Source organism: Elephantulus edwardii, unplaced genomic scaffold (assembly GCF_000299155.1).
Source record: "Elephantulus edwardii isolate Elephantulus edwardi_28Jun2011 unplaced genomic scaffold, EleEdw1.0 scaffold00098, whole genome shotgun sequence".
In the NCBI taxonomy this organism is placed as follows: Eukaryota; Metazoa; Chordata; class Mammalia; order Macroscelidea; family Macroscelididae; genus Elephantulus; species Elephantulus edwardii.
In genome coordinates this window covers 4645926-4664359 of record NW_006399848.1, presented here as the reverse complement: position 1 = coordinate 4664359, position 18434 = coordinate 4645926, and the positions used below count along the sequence as shown (strand labels likewise).

Sequence of the window (18434 nt, the reverse complement as noted above, 5' to 3'; positions counted from 1 at the left end):
TCTCCAACCTGTCTCCTTGACGCCGTAGCTTTGATCTTCCCCAGATGTCATCTTGTCCACATTCCCCACAACAGGAGGAAGACAATAAAGAACGTGTTTCCTTTAAGGAAACTTCCAGATAGTCACATATACCAGTTGCCATGGAATCAGTTCTGACTCATATCGTGTGGCAGAGTAGAACCGTGTTACTACAGAGGGTTTTCAATGGCTGATTTTTTTACATCACCAGTCATTTCTTTCTTGGCACATGTGAGTTGACTCAACCCATCAAACTCTTGATATGCAGCCAAGCCTATTAACTATTTGTATCACAGATAAAAACTCCAGACACTGCCTTCCCCTTTTAATTCACCGCCTAGCCATGTGGTGACGTGGGTACACTTAACTGCAAGGGTTGTTAAGGAATGTAAGGACAGCAAGATTTTTAAACAAGTAGAGCAAACAGACATTGGGAGACGGTGGCCAGTCCCTGTTCAATTTGAGGATCTGTAAATGGCTTTAAAGAAAATCTTAAAAATGTTAAACAAACCAACAACAAAACACAACTACCTTGAAATTGGCAATTTTGGAGTACTTTTAAAAATCTGCTTTTTTGATTTAATTTAGCTCATCGAAGCACTGGAAGAATACATATCATCTGTCTTATTTCAGATAACTACAATGGAAACTCAGCAATTTAGAAAATCTTTAAAAACCCAAAGAACTCAGTATGTATTAGGCTGAACTGAATTTTTTTGTTGTTGTTATCACACAGACAGAATCTCTGCATATTAAGCACATGGATACTTTTTATTTTAAGATTTTAAAAAATGGAATCTGTTAACTCTTGTAAAATTCACTCTTTAAAAGTATGAACAGATGTTCCCACTAAAAATATTAGTTTCACTGAGAGCTAATTACATACTGAACATACACTGGAATTTTTTTTACAGACTTATGATCAAGTGAAAATAGAGCATCACAATTTCATGACAACACATCACTGTATCTTAACACTGATTAAGGTGTTTTATACTATGTCTAGCACTGCTCTAAGACAAGGTTTTCTAAACTCATTTCAGCATGATATTTTATGCTATTTCTTTATTTTACAGACTGACATAAATATAATTAGTTCATTGTTTACAGCATTCCTAGTGTGTGAAGTAGTAAGTAATGACATTTATAATACTTAGGTTAAAATAGCAGATAAGAAACTCTAAATCTTGACATTAAACTTCTTCTTTAGGGGTCCTTCTCTGTATATTTATTATGAAATAGTTTAATGGTAAAAGGCAATGAAAAATAAAGTTTTCTATTATATAAGATTTAAATAAAAACCTGGATATGTTATATGCTTGAAGCCCTTTTGTATACAAATAACTTTCGGAACTTGACTGTAAAGTAGTAACACCATAAATTAGAACTATTAAAATAATTTGGAAAATAAAACTCCTTATGTCAAGGTCATGTTAATTTCTAAGACATTAATCAGGTAACTTTAACACTGGTACTCAACAGCCAATCACTGCACAGCACGAAATAATTATCTTCAATAAATACCTATAAATATAATTTATTCAGACTTTAAAATATTTTAACATTTAAATTAAAAAATCTCACATGTAGATAATCTGGGTTAACTTTCTATGCATGTAGTGAAAAAATATATGATAGCACTAATATACAGTATTTATATTGTATTTAAGTATGACTTCAAATGTTCTCAAAATAGGAGAAGTAAAAATTTCACATGAAAGCTAAAAAGCACAATACAGTCCATATTTCTTTTCCTCTTAGGAAAAGTTACTTGATTATTTGCATAGAATTAAGACTTAGTATCTTTTGTACAATCTTATCATTTGCTTAAGGGCCAAGTCTCCAAACACAGGTCATGAAACAAATGCCTGTTATCCACAAGTTCCCACCATTCCCTCATACATAGCAATGACAGAACTCTGAGGCCAGTAAAAGACCCGGAAAAAAGAATTGTGAGAAACAATAATTTTAAAAAAAAATCAGATAAGTAGGAAAGTAAAGTAAAACAAAGGATAATTTATTTTTCTAATTTTTTTTAGTATTTAGGATTATAATGAATATATCTATGTTAAAATGTCCAAATTATTTAGTTCTGAAAAGATATTACTATTTGAAATAGTTCCATCTTGTATATATTTTATTAAAGTTCAGGTTTTCATATTTCAAATGCTGTATTTATCTGCTATAGTGACTCCCTAATCTATAATTTGGTTACTTAACAGATACATGCAACAATAGGCTGTAAAAATTTATCTAATTTTTACATTAATAGTTATTATGTAAACAAAATGTCTGAATGATTGAATAAAAAACACAGTATGATCTGTAAACTTTCACTCAAATAAAAAGTTGTCTGATTTTAAAACTAATTTCATTATATTTTTCACATTAAATGGTTAAAACATGGCTTCAGAAAATGAAGTTTAAGGGACGAAAGGCATTGAGAATATACTCTTTTCACTATTCACTAAAACAGTTATGTCTATAGTTGCCTTAGTGGTAAAAGTTGTGTCGCCAATCCAAAGGGATGTGGTCCAAATCCACCATCTGCTCCATGGGAGAAAGATGGCCAATCTCCTCTAGTGCAATTTACAACCTTTGAAAATCCTCTGAGAGGGGGTGTCAGCTATGAGTCCATTCTAACTTGATGGTTGGTATTTAACAACAACAACAACATAGGTGTTAGCCTTGAAAGTTACCAAACTGAATTCCCACTAAGAACAAGTGGTAATTTTCTTGAAAACAAACCAGCATGATGAATAGTTTACAGTGTAGAAACAGAGAAAGAACCACTGAAGGGAAAGGTAGCCTCCTCTAAATCAATTCCTTCTAATTTTGTGGTAGCAGCATTCAGCAGCGCTTCACTGAGTAAATTTAAAAATGTAAATTCAGGAAGAGGAACACATACAATTGTATCTTGTGCAACTTTCTATTTTAATAAGAACCAATGGGGGGGATATAAAGCATTCTAGCTAAGGTTTGGAAAAACGGTAATTTAATGTGAAATGCTAGCACTGCAAAAATTTATTAATAATTGATATGGTTATATGTTTCTAGAGTACATTTATAATTAACCACTTATCCTAATATCCTTCATGCTTGCAAAATGCTCCCTAATGAATGGCTGAGCAGGCAGGAGGACTTCTTGAGAAAACAAAAGGAAAGAAGCAACCCTACAGGGGGTCTTTATGATTCTCTGGGGTCTCAGCAACTCCCTATCATTGTCGTGGTCCTCTCTCTGCTTGGGACCATCAACACTCGCTGGAAGGGAGGTATCACACTGATACAGGTCTCTTGGTAAGACCAGGTAAGTAAATCAATTACTCCACAAGCAATTATACATTTATGCCTATAATATTTTCATTCAAAAAAAAGTCAATTACTTTATACAAAAGAGGAAGGCACCTAGATAGATACTGAGTGTACTGCATGGGATGGAGCAGGGACAGGTTTAAAAGCTGAGTCTCTGGGCTTATATGCTGACCTTGCCACTTGCTAATCGTGTGACCTTGGACAAAAGCGGGAGCTTTTCTAGCCCTCAATATCTTCATATATAAAATAAGGATATGAACTGTCTACCTCATCGAGTTGTTATCAGTATTAAATGGGGCAATATAAGTAAAGTGCTTAAAACAGTGCTTGGGACACTATAAATCCTCAAAGTAGTTCAATCAAATCCCAACCATAACAACTGACGATAGTACAACAACATGGATTGGTTAATAATGATTTGTGTCCAAATCTGACACTTTCCCTCTAACTACGAACAATTATACAATAACCAGGCTTCGTACTATGTCAGAAACAGTTTTGAAGGCAGAATAATATCATGGAACCACACTGATCAACTTATTATTATGAAAATGGACCTGCTCTATAACAAAATGAAGAATAAATTCTTTCATGAGGTATGCATTATTCGTATGTATTTCATGTTTCCAATGCATTTTAAATATAAGTTCAGAGTTAAGCTGTCTTTTTAATTTGTGTATATTCACATAATCACATTGATTCACGCAATTAATTCCAGGCTCCAAATCCTGTTTTATCAGTTAGAAATGTTATTACCATGTACCCTTAACTAGATGCTAATGTAATGTATCTTTTTAAAAAAATTATTTGTTTCTAGTTCTTAAGTTCTATAATAATTAAAACTTTACTTAAGTTTCAGAAAAATGACATATACTCCATTGAAATATATGAAAAGCTTAAAATTCTGCTGGTTTGCAAAGTATGTTTAACATTATGACACTTATCTTTATTCTTAACTGAATATTTTGGGTTGGCTCTGAAACATAAGGTTGTTCCCCCCCCCAAAAAATAATAGTGTTACAGTTGTGCCATACCAAACAAAATGTACTTAATTTTCAAGAATATGTTTGATTCAAAAAAATCCATACTGATTCAATATGACATTTGTGAAAAAAATTTCTACTATTAATTTTGTTGAGATCTCACTGAACAATTTTCAACCCTTAGCAAATTTGACACATTTACACAACACCCTGAAGCCAGGGGAATAATAAAAATAACGGCATAAGTAGAGCTTTAATATGGCATCAGAGAGCACCTTTATCATCACATTACTGTAACCCTTTCGGGTGAGAGATGAGGAATTGCTCCTCCAACACCTTCTTCTAGAAATTGGCTCTTTTCCCAGCCTTTCTTAATTCTTTTTAGCTTTCGGCTTACACATGGAAGTAGTAAAATAATCTTACCCAGAATTACAATTGAAGGCAAAACAAGAGCAAGGACAAAGTTTGGTGGTGTGTAAAACCTATAGTACTCTTCTTCAAATGCTTGTTTCCATCCATAAATTAAAACATGGAAGGTACTTATGAGGAGAGCAACATATCCAAGGGTAGACTTAAGGTGGGAGAAAGGGAAAGAAACAAAAAGGAAAAAAGAAAAATGATTCAGAATCATAAATTAATCCATCAGATATACCCAGTCACTACCCCACTAGATTCCAACATATATTCACCCTCCAGTGGGTTTCTGAAGCTGTAAACCTTGATGGAAGAAAAATATCCTACCCCCACCCCCTTGGAGCAGCTGGAGGATTGAACCACAGACCTTTTAGTTAGCAGCTCAATATGCTATGCACTATGTCAACAAAGATCCATATCAGGTATTATCAGGCTTGTGTTTTGTCTTAAATTTTTGAACTGTACTTTTTACCCTCTAAATGAAGCTATTTCTAACTTTTTCATATTTCATACATATTTGTATACATTATTTTATACAAATATGGTTATACTGCATATAGTTGAATATTGTGATCACTTACCAATAATCTTTTCCTCATGTCTCTAAACACACTGAAAACATTATTTTAATAACGTTTAGCATCCTGTTCAATGAATGTGCTATAATGTATTTAACCATTTCTTTTTGTTGAACATCATTTCCAACTTTTCTTAATTCTAATCTTTTGCTAGAATTCCATTTATAGTCAGTCCTTAGGAATGACTTCTAATAGTATGATTACTGTCAAAACATTTATAATTTCCTTAAATGTGTTGGTAAATCTTGCTAAATTATGCTTGATAAAGATTGTTTATGTTCCAACCAATTGAATCTATAAAAAAGTCACCTTTTTTCACACATTTATGCATATATATATATATATATGTGTGTGTGTGTATATGTGTATATACATAAATTTTAAAAGATTTAATTCATTGCCATTGAATCAGAACTGACTCAGAGCTTACCCTCCACCATGTTTTCAAAGCTGTACAACTCACAAGAGGACAGTGCCCGTCTTTCTTCCTGGGGAGCAACTGGTGGATTTGAACTGCCTATCTCTGGCAACTGCTTACCTACTAGGCCACCAGAGCTCCCTGTATATAAATAGATATGATTTGATCAGTAAAAATGCAAAACCTTACAGAATTAGTATATAAGATAAAGAGCAATTAAAATATATGGCTTTGCAGAACACATTAAATGAAATAATTAAGAATGTTCAATTTCTGCAATTTACAAGGTAAATATCTAAAGACAAAACATTCCTGGGCTCCCTAAATCATTATATTTATAACTGCTTATGAAATGGCATTTATTGCATAAAATGTAAAATTACATCAATATAATGATGTAATACTTAGCTTCCTGGGAAAAAACCAATTCTCTTTTTCTAGCAGGAAAAATTGTCCTATTTGCAATTACTCATCTTAATTTATTATGATAATTTGCACTTGTCTAGCACCTTTTATCAGAGAGTTTTCTATTTCTTTTCAGGTGTGATTAAACTAGCAGTTGGAAAAGTATTCACATTTTCTTTTCTTCCAAAAGGTAAAATGAATTGAAACAAAGAATCAGCACTTTATATGAATGAGATTTTTACAAAATATCTCAAGAGAAAAGAAACAAAGAACTCAAACAAAACAAAATGTCATGCAATACCCAGTGTGCTACAAACACTTGGATACAGTCAATACAATTTGGTGATACTATAATAGGATCTATTGGGACCTGGTGGCATGTATCATGTGTGTTAACAAGCCCTGATGTGAAATGTATTGTGTTGCAAACCAAATGGTCAGAAATTTGAATCCACCCACTGATGGGAAAGCTAAGCAGTTTCCTCCTATAAAGATTTACAACCTCAGAAATACAGTGGAGGAGGGCCGTGAGTTAGAATTGACTTGAGATTGGAACTGCCTTGCCAGCAGTCAGTGGGATAATAGGGTCTAAGTTTGAGTTAAATATTTAAAAAGCATATACTTTAAATAAAGTTATTGCTGGAAGAAAATGGTTAATTTATTAAAGATCAAAATAGTGTCTTGAAAGCCCTGTTCAAATGTTCTCATGAATAAATCTATGTAAATGAGGTATTAAATACATACACTAAAAATATATGGTCTCAAATCCATTATCTAGTCATCTAGTTTGTTATTTCTTGTTGTATGTGTGTATATGTGTGTGTGTGTTTATTTAAAATGTTCAGAATAACCTTTTTACCCCTTGAATTCAAATTGAGATTTTTTTTTTCTTGGACATGTAAAGATGACTCAAAAGATACAATTCTTCATTAAATTTTATCTAAGCTCAACCCCTTCTCCACTTCCCCCCCACCCCCTTTTTGTGGGTTTTTCCCCCATTCGCACTGCATTCCATACATTCCAAACATCCCCACTGGCCCTCTTTACCCTAGGAGGCTGTGCCATCAGAGCTTTCATCAGAGCATGGTCTTTCACTTCCTGAAGCACCGTGCTCTCAAGCCAGCCTGTGGTCGTATGTCTTGCCCATGCTACCTGCATAAAGCCCCTTTGGGGCTGAGTCATTTCTGACTCATGACGACCTCATGGGTTGTAGGTAGAACTGCACTTTTTGGGGTTTTCTGTGGCTTTCCTGATGGCCAGACTTTTCTTCCTCTGTGCCACTGGGTGGGGTAGGGGGTCTGAACTACCAACCTTTCAGTTACTGTATGACAGTGAACAATTTGCTCTACTCCAGGATGTCAGCTTTCCTCTTTCAATAAAGAGCATCACTTGTTTAAGGAGCCTTAGTGATTTAATTCCACGGCTCATCTGTTCTTCATTCATTAGGGCTCAATGCCTCCAATCTGTTCTTGAGAGGGTTTTTAAGTTTAGGTGGAATGGATTTAAGGTCATATTTTGGCTCTTGTGGATTTGTTTTCATTTTCTTTGGCTTCAGTTTTGTGTTTTGGTTTTTTTGTTTGTTTGTTTGTTTTGTTTTTTTAAGAAAATAACCACTGTCTACATTTTTATTTTCATGGAGAGTCCTTACATGTATTTAGAAGTCTTAGGCATTATCTCAAGAATAAACTTTACAAACAAGTTGATGACATAACTAGCTTCAGTTTAAACTTGCACATGAGGAGTTGATGGTTTGTTCCAGAGTCAGCACCTGGCCTGCTTTGCACAGATGATATTGAGCTTCGCAATCAGCCTGATCTCTGTGTAGTCCACTAGATAAAGTCCATGTGTATAGTCTCTATTTGTGTGTTTTTACAAAAGATATTTGCAATGAGTAACTGACTGTACGAAATTCTATTATTTTATCTTGAGCCTCATTTCTGTCCAAGCCCGTAGTTTCCAACTATTAGTCTTCCTTCTTTGTTCTCAACTTTTGCATTCCAGTCATCAATTATTATTATTAATGAATCCTGGTTCCATATTCGGTAAATTTTAGACTGCAAAAGTTGGTAGAAATCTTCGATTTCCTTTTCTTTGGCTTTAGTTGTTGATGTGTATATTTGAATGATAATAGTATTATCAGGTCTTCTTTGTTTATATATGGACATTATCCTGTTACAACACTGTATTTCAAGATGGATCTAGAAATTTTTTTTAACTACTTAAAAAGCAAGGACCATGTGGGGATGGTCATATTAGACCTTTACCAACTTCACAAAGGGGAACTATCAACAATATCAACAACACAGAACCAGTTCCCATGAAGTCACATGTTCCCCACACTTCCACATCTTTCTATTTATCGCAACACCAATCTCATTGCTTATTGGGGCCAAAATCCAATACAACAGCTCACAGACTACACAGATCCTTATCAGGGAAGTCAAAGGCTATAATTCAGGTTAACAGCAAGATAGAAATCATGCAGTCTGGACAGATTCTAAAATGTGTTTGCAGGTCGGTAAACACTAGGCCTTGTGGCTTCAGGTCAGTGTTAAAAAGCTCACAGTTTAGCCAATTACGGCTCTTCTCTTCCAACTGCTACCACTTGCCTCAGCTGCCTAACAAACTTGGGCAAAGGCTCCTAGTTCTACAGTAGCAACCCCAAGGTCCTCTCTGTCTCAGATCTCTGGTTCTCTACTGTGGCTGCTATGGCTGTTGCTCCCATAGGCCCTGTTCTAACTGGTGCAAGAACAAGGTGCATTTAACTACAAAGTAGCATTGTAGGTTAAGTGTTGGGCTACTAATGGAAAGGTTGGCAGTTCAAACCTTACTGTCCACAAGACAATACAGCAGTCTCCTCTCATTATGATTCAGTCTTGGAAACTCCACTGAGGGTGGCCATGAGTTGGAATTGACTCTGCAGCAGTGAGCTGTTTGGGGGGATTTTTTAGAACCCATTTATTTGGGAGCATATTTGAAATGCAAATGAAGTTTTCACTCAATTCCTCACTGAACAAACAAAACCCCACCTACCTGAATAAAGCTGAATTCTCTCCAGTTTAAAGCATTGCTCACTGACGGGATGGAGGTGATAGCCAGCAGGGATAGTAAGCCAAGGCTCATTATTCCAAAGGAAATATACATTTCAATTCTCCAAACTTCCTCCTCATTCCAGGACTTTTCAATATTTGCATGAACCTGACAAGAAAGCACATGTGAATTGCCTGTCCAACATTAGCTGATTCAATACCAAATTAGCTACTGGCATTTAGCAAGAAACAAGTCATATGTGGACATATTTAAGTTGTATGCATTCAATAGCTTATTACAGAGAGTCTACTATTAGGTGATACTGTTTGGGTTAAGAGAAAAGGAGGGCAAAACAATAAGATGGCCTATACATTCTTGTGTGAGTTCACGTGAGACAAGAGTCATGAACATTTGAAAAACATCATGGGATATGCTGACTGTGAAATCTCCAAACCATGAGATGTAGAATGTTGGGCTCTAAGGCAACAAGATAATTAAAGGCAGTGTGACTTAGAAGGCTTAGATTTGCTGGAGTCATCTAGGTGCATTTTGGCCTCTGCTCAATTTAGAATCGAGGCAGGAAATCTCTAACCTACTTAAGAGTATCTCTCTTCCCCCATATATGGAATAGTTATGCATTCATTTCTCTCTCTCTCGCTCTCTTTTTTTTTTTTTTTTTTACCCTATCTTCTCCCATGAAACAGAGTTCCCAGAGAACAAAACTCCGTGGAGCTAAAATATTTGTTTGAACTGCTTCATTGAAATACTTTTCCAAAGGCTCAGTGGCCTCATTTGTATTGCAGTACTTTACCAAATATCCTTCCTTACAACACTTTCTTACACTGACAGTGCATATACATAGTAAGTCAGACTTTGTTTACTCACAGTTTGTGGTATTCTGCTAAGGAATTCCTCTAACTTACTAATTTACATATGAACATTGTCAAAAGTACTTCTCACTAGTTCAACTCCAAGGGCTAATGCTTTGAATTAAATGAGTATCAACAACAAAAAGGCTCCTGTAACTTAGTATTAGCTTAACTTTATCCATTTCTAGTTAACCAAATATAGTTGAAAGTTAAATAAACTAAGTTAGTTTTGTCGTTATTATTTTTTTGAAGTAACCATGCTAACACCCTGAAAGGGTTCCCTCTGTGGAATAAGGATCATTTCATCTTCTTTGATTCCTGTTTAATTACAAGCTTCTGTGGCATACCCAGAGAACATAGACACTGAATATATACAATGTTCAATATTCAATGAATAGCTACATTCCCTCACTCATTCATTGAACAAATACTTAGTGAAGGGTCTTCTATGTGCCATGCACTGCTATTGTAAGGACTGGACATAGATGGGTGAACAAAACAGACCAACACTCTCTGTTCAGGAAGCTTACATTCTGACTGCAGAAGGCAGATAACAATATGTGTGATAAATGTGTTAGAAGGTGGTAAAGGAAGAGCAAGCTGTTCCAGGAGGAAGACATGGGAAACAAAAGAAAACAGGACAGCAGAGCAATGGGGACTAGGATCACTAGTGGGAGGAGTGGAATTTAAAAGCAACAGCCTGAAGGAGGTGAGGGAATCGGGAATCTCTTGAGCAGATAGAGAAGTGGCATTTTTAGAGAAAGATTCATTTAAAGGACGGTGATTCCATTATTTTTTTTCCCCCTTCTCTCCTTAAAGTGTTTAGGCTTTAGGGAGTTCTTATGGTCTAGTGGTAAAGAGTTGCATTGCCAACACAAAGTAATGTTCAAATCCACCAGCTGCTCCCCAGGGAGAAAGATGGGCCATCTCCTCCCTTGTGATTTAGTGTCTCTGAAACCATGCTTGAGGGTCAACTTGGAGTCAGTTCCAACTCGAGAACACATTAACAACTGAAGCTTTCTTAATGAAACAAGTGATCTTCTTGATGACATCTGTGTGTGTGCTTATCTTTGGACTCCTATCCTTTTCTACAATTGTTTTAATATGATGCCTTTAATTTTCTCTGAGGGCTAGTAGAAAAATCAGTTTAGTGAAGTCTCCTTACATTGCATTTGCAAAACTGGAATTATATAATATACAAGAGTCTTCCATGAAGTTAGTCCCAAGATTTTCTTGGAAAGCAGGTGAAGGAAGCTTTCCCTCGTTTGAAGAACTAGTATCTTTTCTGTTTTTTGACAAGTACCTTGTAACATTTTCTCCTTTTTCAAACTCTTAGAAATCTCAGTAAAAATGGAACTGTGCAGACATAACTCGCAGAGGTGTATTCTATTCCCACCTCAGAACATCCTGACTTCTCATTCTGCTTTATATTTTACTGACTCTAATCTTATTTTTATGTTCACAGAGAGTGCCATTATTGCTTTATGGGTCATGGCCAATTATAAAGACTTGAAATACTTAATAGATGATGACAATCCTAAAGAAGGTAAAAAAAGTCACATGAAACCCCTTACTGTAATTCTTTGCTTTTATTCTGCAAAAGATGGAGGAGTTTTATTTTTAAATTAGGCACTCAATTCCTATGCAGAAGCATTGTTTAAGAATAATTCTTCCTCCTCCTTCAATATACATTGCCAAAACATACGTAAATTTTGTTCTATTTAAATGGTATGCTATACTAATTATATTTAAGTAACAAGCACACACCATACCTGCTGATAAGCCATGTTGAGAAACAAATACCTCTCTGACCTTCTCATTGGTAAGCAGAGACTGTAGGCGACATGGACGGCAGCAAAGAAAAAGCTTAGTAAGCCAAGCTGTTTCCTGCACTGGAGCCAGGTCTCCAGCCACGGTGGAAATCGCCTGTATTTGGTGCCATAATGAAGTTGATAAGCAGCTGCCAGGAGACCTGCTAGGTATACCAGGGACAGCAGAGTAATGGCAACAACTGGCAAGGTTTTATTCACCACCTCAATAGGAATCTTGTAAAAGTCACTCTGCTGGTTTCTTGCATATGGATGGATCACATCTCTGACAAAAGTGTAAAGGAAGAAAAATGTTGCCAAGCTTATGGCTACTACCACTGGCCCTCTCCAGAGAGTAAATAATCGCAGGGGTAAATTTTCTATCTCCCTTGCTGATGACAATGATCCCAAATCAACGGGAACGAAATTCAACTGACGGGCAAGTTCAATAACTTGTTGTCGAGCTTGAATATTGTTGCTGCATATGTAAACCTGCAGGGGGTAGAGGAGAGAAAGACTCATCATTAATGCCGTCATTCATAAACATACCAAGTCCTACAGGCTCTAATCTGGGAGCAATCGCTTGTGATGATGTTCAAATGACGCAAATCATTGAAGGAGCTAACAAATGCCTTAATGAATTTATTAACCTATTAAGTAGTAAGATAAAATGTTGTTGTTAGGTGCAGTCAAGTCAACTGCCACTCAGAGTGACCCCACATACAACAGACGGAAACCTTGCAGGCCCTGTGCCATCCTCACAAGCTCTGCTGTGACCATGTCTATACATCTCCTTGTGCTGACCCTCCATTTTTTTAAGCTTTTCTAGGTATTGAAGTTTTAGGCTAAAATAGTGTCATATAAACAACAAAATCCTCGTCAACTGTGGTGACATGAAAAAAAAAAAAATCCAAAGAAATCTTGGCTGGAGCCTGGGATTAATTGGGGAGTCCTCAGAGGAAGCAAGGCAGAAGCCAAGGGGGTGTGCTTTCTGAGGCCATGCATGCAGCAGCAGTGGGAGCAGGTCTCCCATCTTGTCCTGGTTCAAGTGGTGTGGGAGCAGCTGGCAACTCACCCTCACCCTCTGCTCACTTCTCTCCAAAGTTTCACTCAGGGAACAGGGCAAGGAGGAGGATGCCTCACGCTACTTTGGTTCCAACACTGTGGTTATTTTACCAAGGCCACGGATTGCCTTTTACAAACACTTAACGGTAGAAAACAAGAGACAGACTCTGGGTGGTGGCATTTGCATTTACAACCCCTAAATTATGTCAGGATGCTGTCCTATTTCTATAATTTCTCTTCGGATTTAGAAGGTAATTCAGCAAGTATTTCTGAAAGCCTATGAATAATCTTAGCTATAATGTTTCATTGGTCAGTATATATAATGCCTTCATTTTTAAATAATGACAATATAATTGATTATCCGGGGGTACGGGAGCATGGTATGATCAGATTTTTTTTAAACTTAGCAGTAGGTGAGCTCTGGTGGCCTAGTGGTAAGAAACTGCACTGCAATCCCAGAGGTGAGCGGTTCGAATCCACCAGATGCTTTGCTGGAGAAGGAGGAACAATCTCCTCCTGTACCAGTCAGATTCAATTTAAACACACACACACACATACAAACCCAAACCAAACAAAAATCAACCCCCTCCCAAGAAAACCCCCCAAAACTTAACTGTAAAACAACTGTCACTTTCTAACTAAAATAATACTTCCAAAGGAACTTTAAAAATATGATGGATGAGGGTCAGGCTGGGCTTTCAACCTGCCCACGTCTCTCAGCTAAATTGTTGAGATTTCAACATGTATTTGTTGAACTCCAAGTTCATTGCTAGAGTGAAGTATTATTACTAATGTGTAAGTTAACTTATTGTTAGTTGCCATCAAGTCAAGTATGACTCATAGCGACCCTATGAACAGAACTGGATCCTGTCGTATCCTATGCCATCCTCATCATCTATGACATACTAGAGACTACTGCGGCAGTCACTGAGTCAATCCAGCTCATGAAGGGTTTTCTTCTCTTTCACTGACCCTCCAGCTTTCTATACATAGCCCCTCATCTCACTTAGGGCTAGAAAAATAGTGCTATAAAGTTTCTAGATATGTTTGGTAAAAACAATGGTTACATATACCCTTGGTGTTTGTGGAAGAGCACTAAAATAGGCAGCACCAGAGTATCTGCGTGCCTAAACTTTCACCTGATGGCGGCAGCATGGAGCTCTTTGGATTGTTTATTTTAGCTGTGAGTAGAGCCACCACTATCCAAAGGACATATGTTATTGTTGTTGTTGTTAAGTGTTCTAGAGTCACAGGCGACTCAAAGGACATATACTACATAACAATTCATGAGATTTGTAAATGAAGGTTCCTTCAAACTAAAGTAATAAAGACAAAGACTTTCATTTATGATAGTGTGACAAGAGTAGAACATATTTTTCTTATTCATTTACAGAAAACATTAAGTGTCCAGGTTGTTGTTGTTGTTGTGTGCCATTGAGTAGGAACCAACCCATAGCTGACCCTCCAGTGGGTTTTCAGAGGCAGTTACTTGCACAAGAGGAGACTGCCCATCCTTCTCCCATGGAGCAGCTGGTGGCCTCAAACCACGTGCTTTGGGATTGCAGTCCTGCTTCTTGCCACCAGGCCACCAGATCTCCCTGTTAAGTGTCCATGTTGTTGTTATTAATTGCTTTCAAGTTGAGCATGATTCATAGTGACCCTATGAACAAAAGGCCTGAAGCCCCTCTAAAACTATCAATATTTACTCAAGAGTCTTGAACCACCAAGAAAACAAATAGGTCTGTCATGTTGGAGAGGGTGAAACCAAGTTTCTCCTTGAAGGCTAGGATTTTGAAGCTCTGTCTCACATACTTTGGACATGTGGCAAGGAGGGACCAATCTCTGAAGAAGGACATCATGCTTGGAAGGGTGGAGAGATGGTGCAGGAGAGGAAGACCCTGGATGAAATAGATTGATACAGTGACTAGGGCAATGGGGATAGGTGTGTCAGAGTCAGTGAGACCAGCTCAGGAAAGGGCAGGGTTCAGAGCTATTGTACATAGGGTCGCTATGAGTCGCAGGCAACTTGAAGGCCAATAACAACAACAACCAAAGGTGGACCACAGGGAGTTGTGCTGCTAACACAGAGCCGGCACCTCTCTCTCTGGCAGTTCAAATCCACCTGTGTTTCTAAGGGTAGAAGATGGGCATCTCCCCTCGTGTCATTTACAGTCTTAGAAATCCACTGAGTTGGATCCACAATCAGTACCCTTGGTATCAGCAGTCAGGAGATCAGGATATGTATTGATTTGGACAAATCCACTGTCAGGGACCTCTCCAAAATATGAAAAGTAATGATATCAGATATCAGTTTGAAGACTAAAGTATGCCTGAACTTTTCAGTCACTTGCTGTGCTTCTGAGAGCTGGACAATGAATAAGGATGACAGAAGAAGAATTGATGCCTTTGAGTGTGGTGAATATCCCATAGTACTGCCAAAAGAACAAACAGATATGTCTTGGAGAAGATGAAGCCAGAGTGCTCCCGGGAGGTAAGGATGGCAAAGTTTCATCTTGCATATACTCTGGACATGTTCCTAGAAGAGCCTATTCCTTGAAAAGGGATATCACGCTTGAAAAAGTCAGTGAGAGAAGAAAGATCCACAATGAGGTGGATTGATACAGTGACGGCAGCAATGAGCTCAAGTGTATCAGAGATGATGAGGATGGCACAGGGTAGGACAGAATTCGGGTCTGCTGTTCACAGGGTCACCATGAGTTGTACTAGACTTCCTGGCACATAACAATAACTGACTCAAAAGACTCCCCATTTACTTACCCTCCAGTTGAACTAAATAAAGCATTATCCACAGAATTCACGGAGACCAACCTAAAAAAATCCAGGCCATGTCTAACTTCCCACAGAAAAACCTACACTTAGATAAAACTCTATAAATACTTAAGTAAAATAAAAAGTATATATAATAGCACTCATGAGGATATTAAACTATTTCACACAGAGATAGAATATTGTGTTACTAAACAGGTAAAAGAAGAGAGGGAGGGGAAGAGAGAAGGAAAAATGTTTGCAGTTGCTATTTTTGAGTTAGCAAAGAGGGACTCAATGTACTATGTCACACTGTTCATTGCCAACCTTGCCTTTTCTTTAATTAGTTAAGACAAGTTTTATACACTTTCCATATTATTTCGAGAACAGAAATCTACCCTCACAAAGTTAGAACATTAGTCTTCAGGTTCTCATGCACAAGTTTCAAAATGATTATCATTATTCGGTTATCAAATGTCTGATCACTGTTTAGCTACTGACAAAATACTGGCTAAATAAGATTAACATTTTGAAAACACATACCTGTCGGCTGGCATCTTTAGGTCCTAACTGAAGTGTCCAAGCAGAAATAACATTAAATCCTTTGACAACCAAGGAATCTGGGAATAATGACGCCAAGTATTCAGCATTGGATTCTGGGTATTGGTTGACCCTCAAGTTATTGCTCACGTCAATCAGGATCTTACCCACAAGCAGATGTCTCAAGTCCCACAGGGAGGTGTAATGCTCTCTGTGTATAGCAACAAAGATTATATTTGTTTTTGTTAGAGCATCTTCATGATGAGTGACATCTACCACATGAGGGAAAAATTCAGAAGCAAACTTAGGATTTCTACTTCCTATGACCACGTGATAGCCACATCTGATAAGCCGAATGGTCAGGGATTTGGCGAAATCACCACTTCCAATTACACCCACGGTGACCTTCCGTGCATCTTTGATGCCATTTATGCCATTAGGCAAAAAAGTTTCACCAAGGCTCTTCGGGCTTCCCATCATAGATATCGATTCCATGCTAGGGACTCTTCAAGATCACCAGCAGGGCTCTAGGGAAGAGAAAAGAAAATTATCATCAATTGTTTATCATAAAACATCAAAACATAGGGAGATGTGATGGCCTAGTGGCAAGAAGCTGCACTGCAATCCCAGAGGTACAAGGTTTAAATCCACCAGATGCTCTACTGGAGAAGAAGGGGTAATCTCCTCCCATAACAGTCAGATCCGATTTGATGGTACACACACACAAAATAATAAAGAAAAGTAAACCAAACATTAAAACACTTTTAGACAATTATAGCAATATCCCTGGATATAAAAATACTTTGGCCAGCTAGAAAACAAGGGAGTTGCACTGTCAACCCAGAGGCATGCAGTTTGAATCCAGCAGCTTCTCCACAGAGAACCCATGCAATTTATAACCTCTGAAAACCTGCTGGAGGGTGAGTTATGAGTCAGTTCTGACTTGACATCAGGGAGTTGAGCTGAGAACACAAGACACAATTTGTAAGTGAAAGAGCTCTCTAGATAGAAAAATTAACTGTCACAAAGCTAAGATGCTAAAATAGGACTTAGAAAATGCTAATGTGCACACAAACCAGCTGTGGATCTTGTTCAACCAAAAATATCCCCTAGAGCTCTCATAAAATCAGACAACATAAATAGATAACTAGTAAAGAATATCTGTCTTGAGCATCCTGCCCCTTGATGGAACTATCTATTTGGGATTAAACTGGCAACAGTGACACCAAAGGTTAGACAGTGTGGCTGTGAGCTTATGTTAATGAAAATGGAGGGTGTGAGACTCTGCACAATTTGAAGAATGTAATCAATGTCACTGAATTATACATGGATAAACTATGAAATTTGTATATGCTGTGTGTAGTTTCAACATGTATTTATTTTTTAAATGTTAATCTTATTCACATTTCAAATTTTTTACATAGAAAATAAGTTCTATTTTTTAAGTTATATTTTTAATGCAGTTTCCCGCCCACACTTTCCTTCACTGATATTATGTTTCATATAAGCATTCCCCTAAATTGTGTTTTAGAAAATTAATCACCATTGGACTATGCCTACCATTACCCCGTCTTTTCAGGTCCCCGACGGATCTTTCCCATTTCCTTTACCTCGTCCCTCCCCACTGAATTGTGTGATCCTGTGATTTCCCCCCATTCATCCTCACCCTTCTGCTCTCATCCCTTCCCCCCTTAGATATCCATTCATGTTTTACTAGTTATTCTTCTATTTTTACAATAATGGTCTTATGCAGTATTTGTCCGTATGAGACTGAGTTAGTTCACTCAGTATAATATATATAGTAAGTGACCATTTAAAAAGGGAGGAGAGGAGGTGAGGGTATTTAGACTGATTCAAAAGCTGCAAGGCCCTAAATGCTATATTTCTACTAAGTTCAGGTGACACTGAGCTGCTGGTAAATGGACTTCACTTTGAACAGTACAATAAGGAAGCGATCAAAGTTTCAACTAGAACTAATTTTTTTAACAAGCATGGCTCCCCAACTACTCAGAGGAGCTGAGCCATCAAATCAGAAATGGTGCTACAGGCAGAGAGAAAGTTCATGATTTAATGAAACAGTTCATTAGATAACAGAAGACAAAAAAAAAACACACCAAAACAAAAACCAAAACCCTATAAAAAGGGTGACCAGATGAGTTGTGGGAGGATGTCAAAGATATCATTCAGGAAGAGTGTAAACGGTCATTACAAAGACAGAAGAGGAAGAA

At 37.2% G+C, this 18434-nt stretch overlaps 1 protein-coding gene across 1 annotated transcript; it reads right to left on the bottom strand.

Annotated features, from left to right (window-relative positions):
• Positions 1–4596: 4596 nt before the first annotated feature.
• On the bottom strand, positions 4597–16725 carry STEAP2 (STEAP family member 2, metalloreductase). Its single transcript, XM_006891456.1, has 4 exons — positions 16210–16725; positions 11800–12327; positions 9162–9326; positions 4597–4884 (listed from the first exon to the last, which is right to left on the bottom strand). The coding sequence occupies exons 1-4, from the start codon at positions 16699–16701 to the stop codon at positions 4597–4599; spliced, it is 1473 nt and encodes a 490-aa protein (XP_006891518.1). The 5' UTR covers positions 16702–16725.
• Between the last annotated feature and the right edge of the window lie 1709 nt (positions 16726–18434).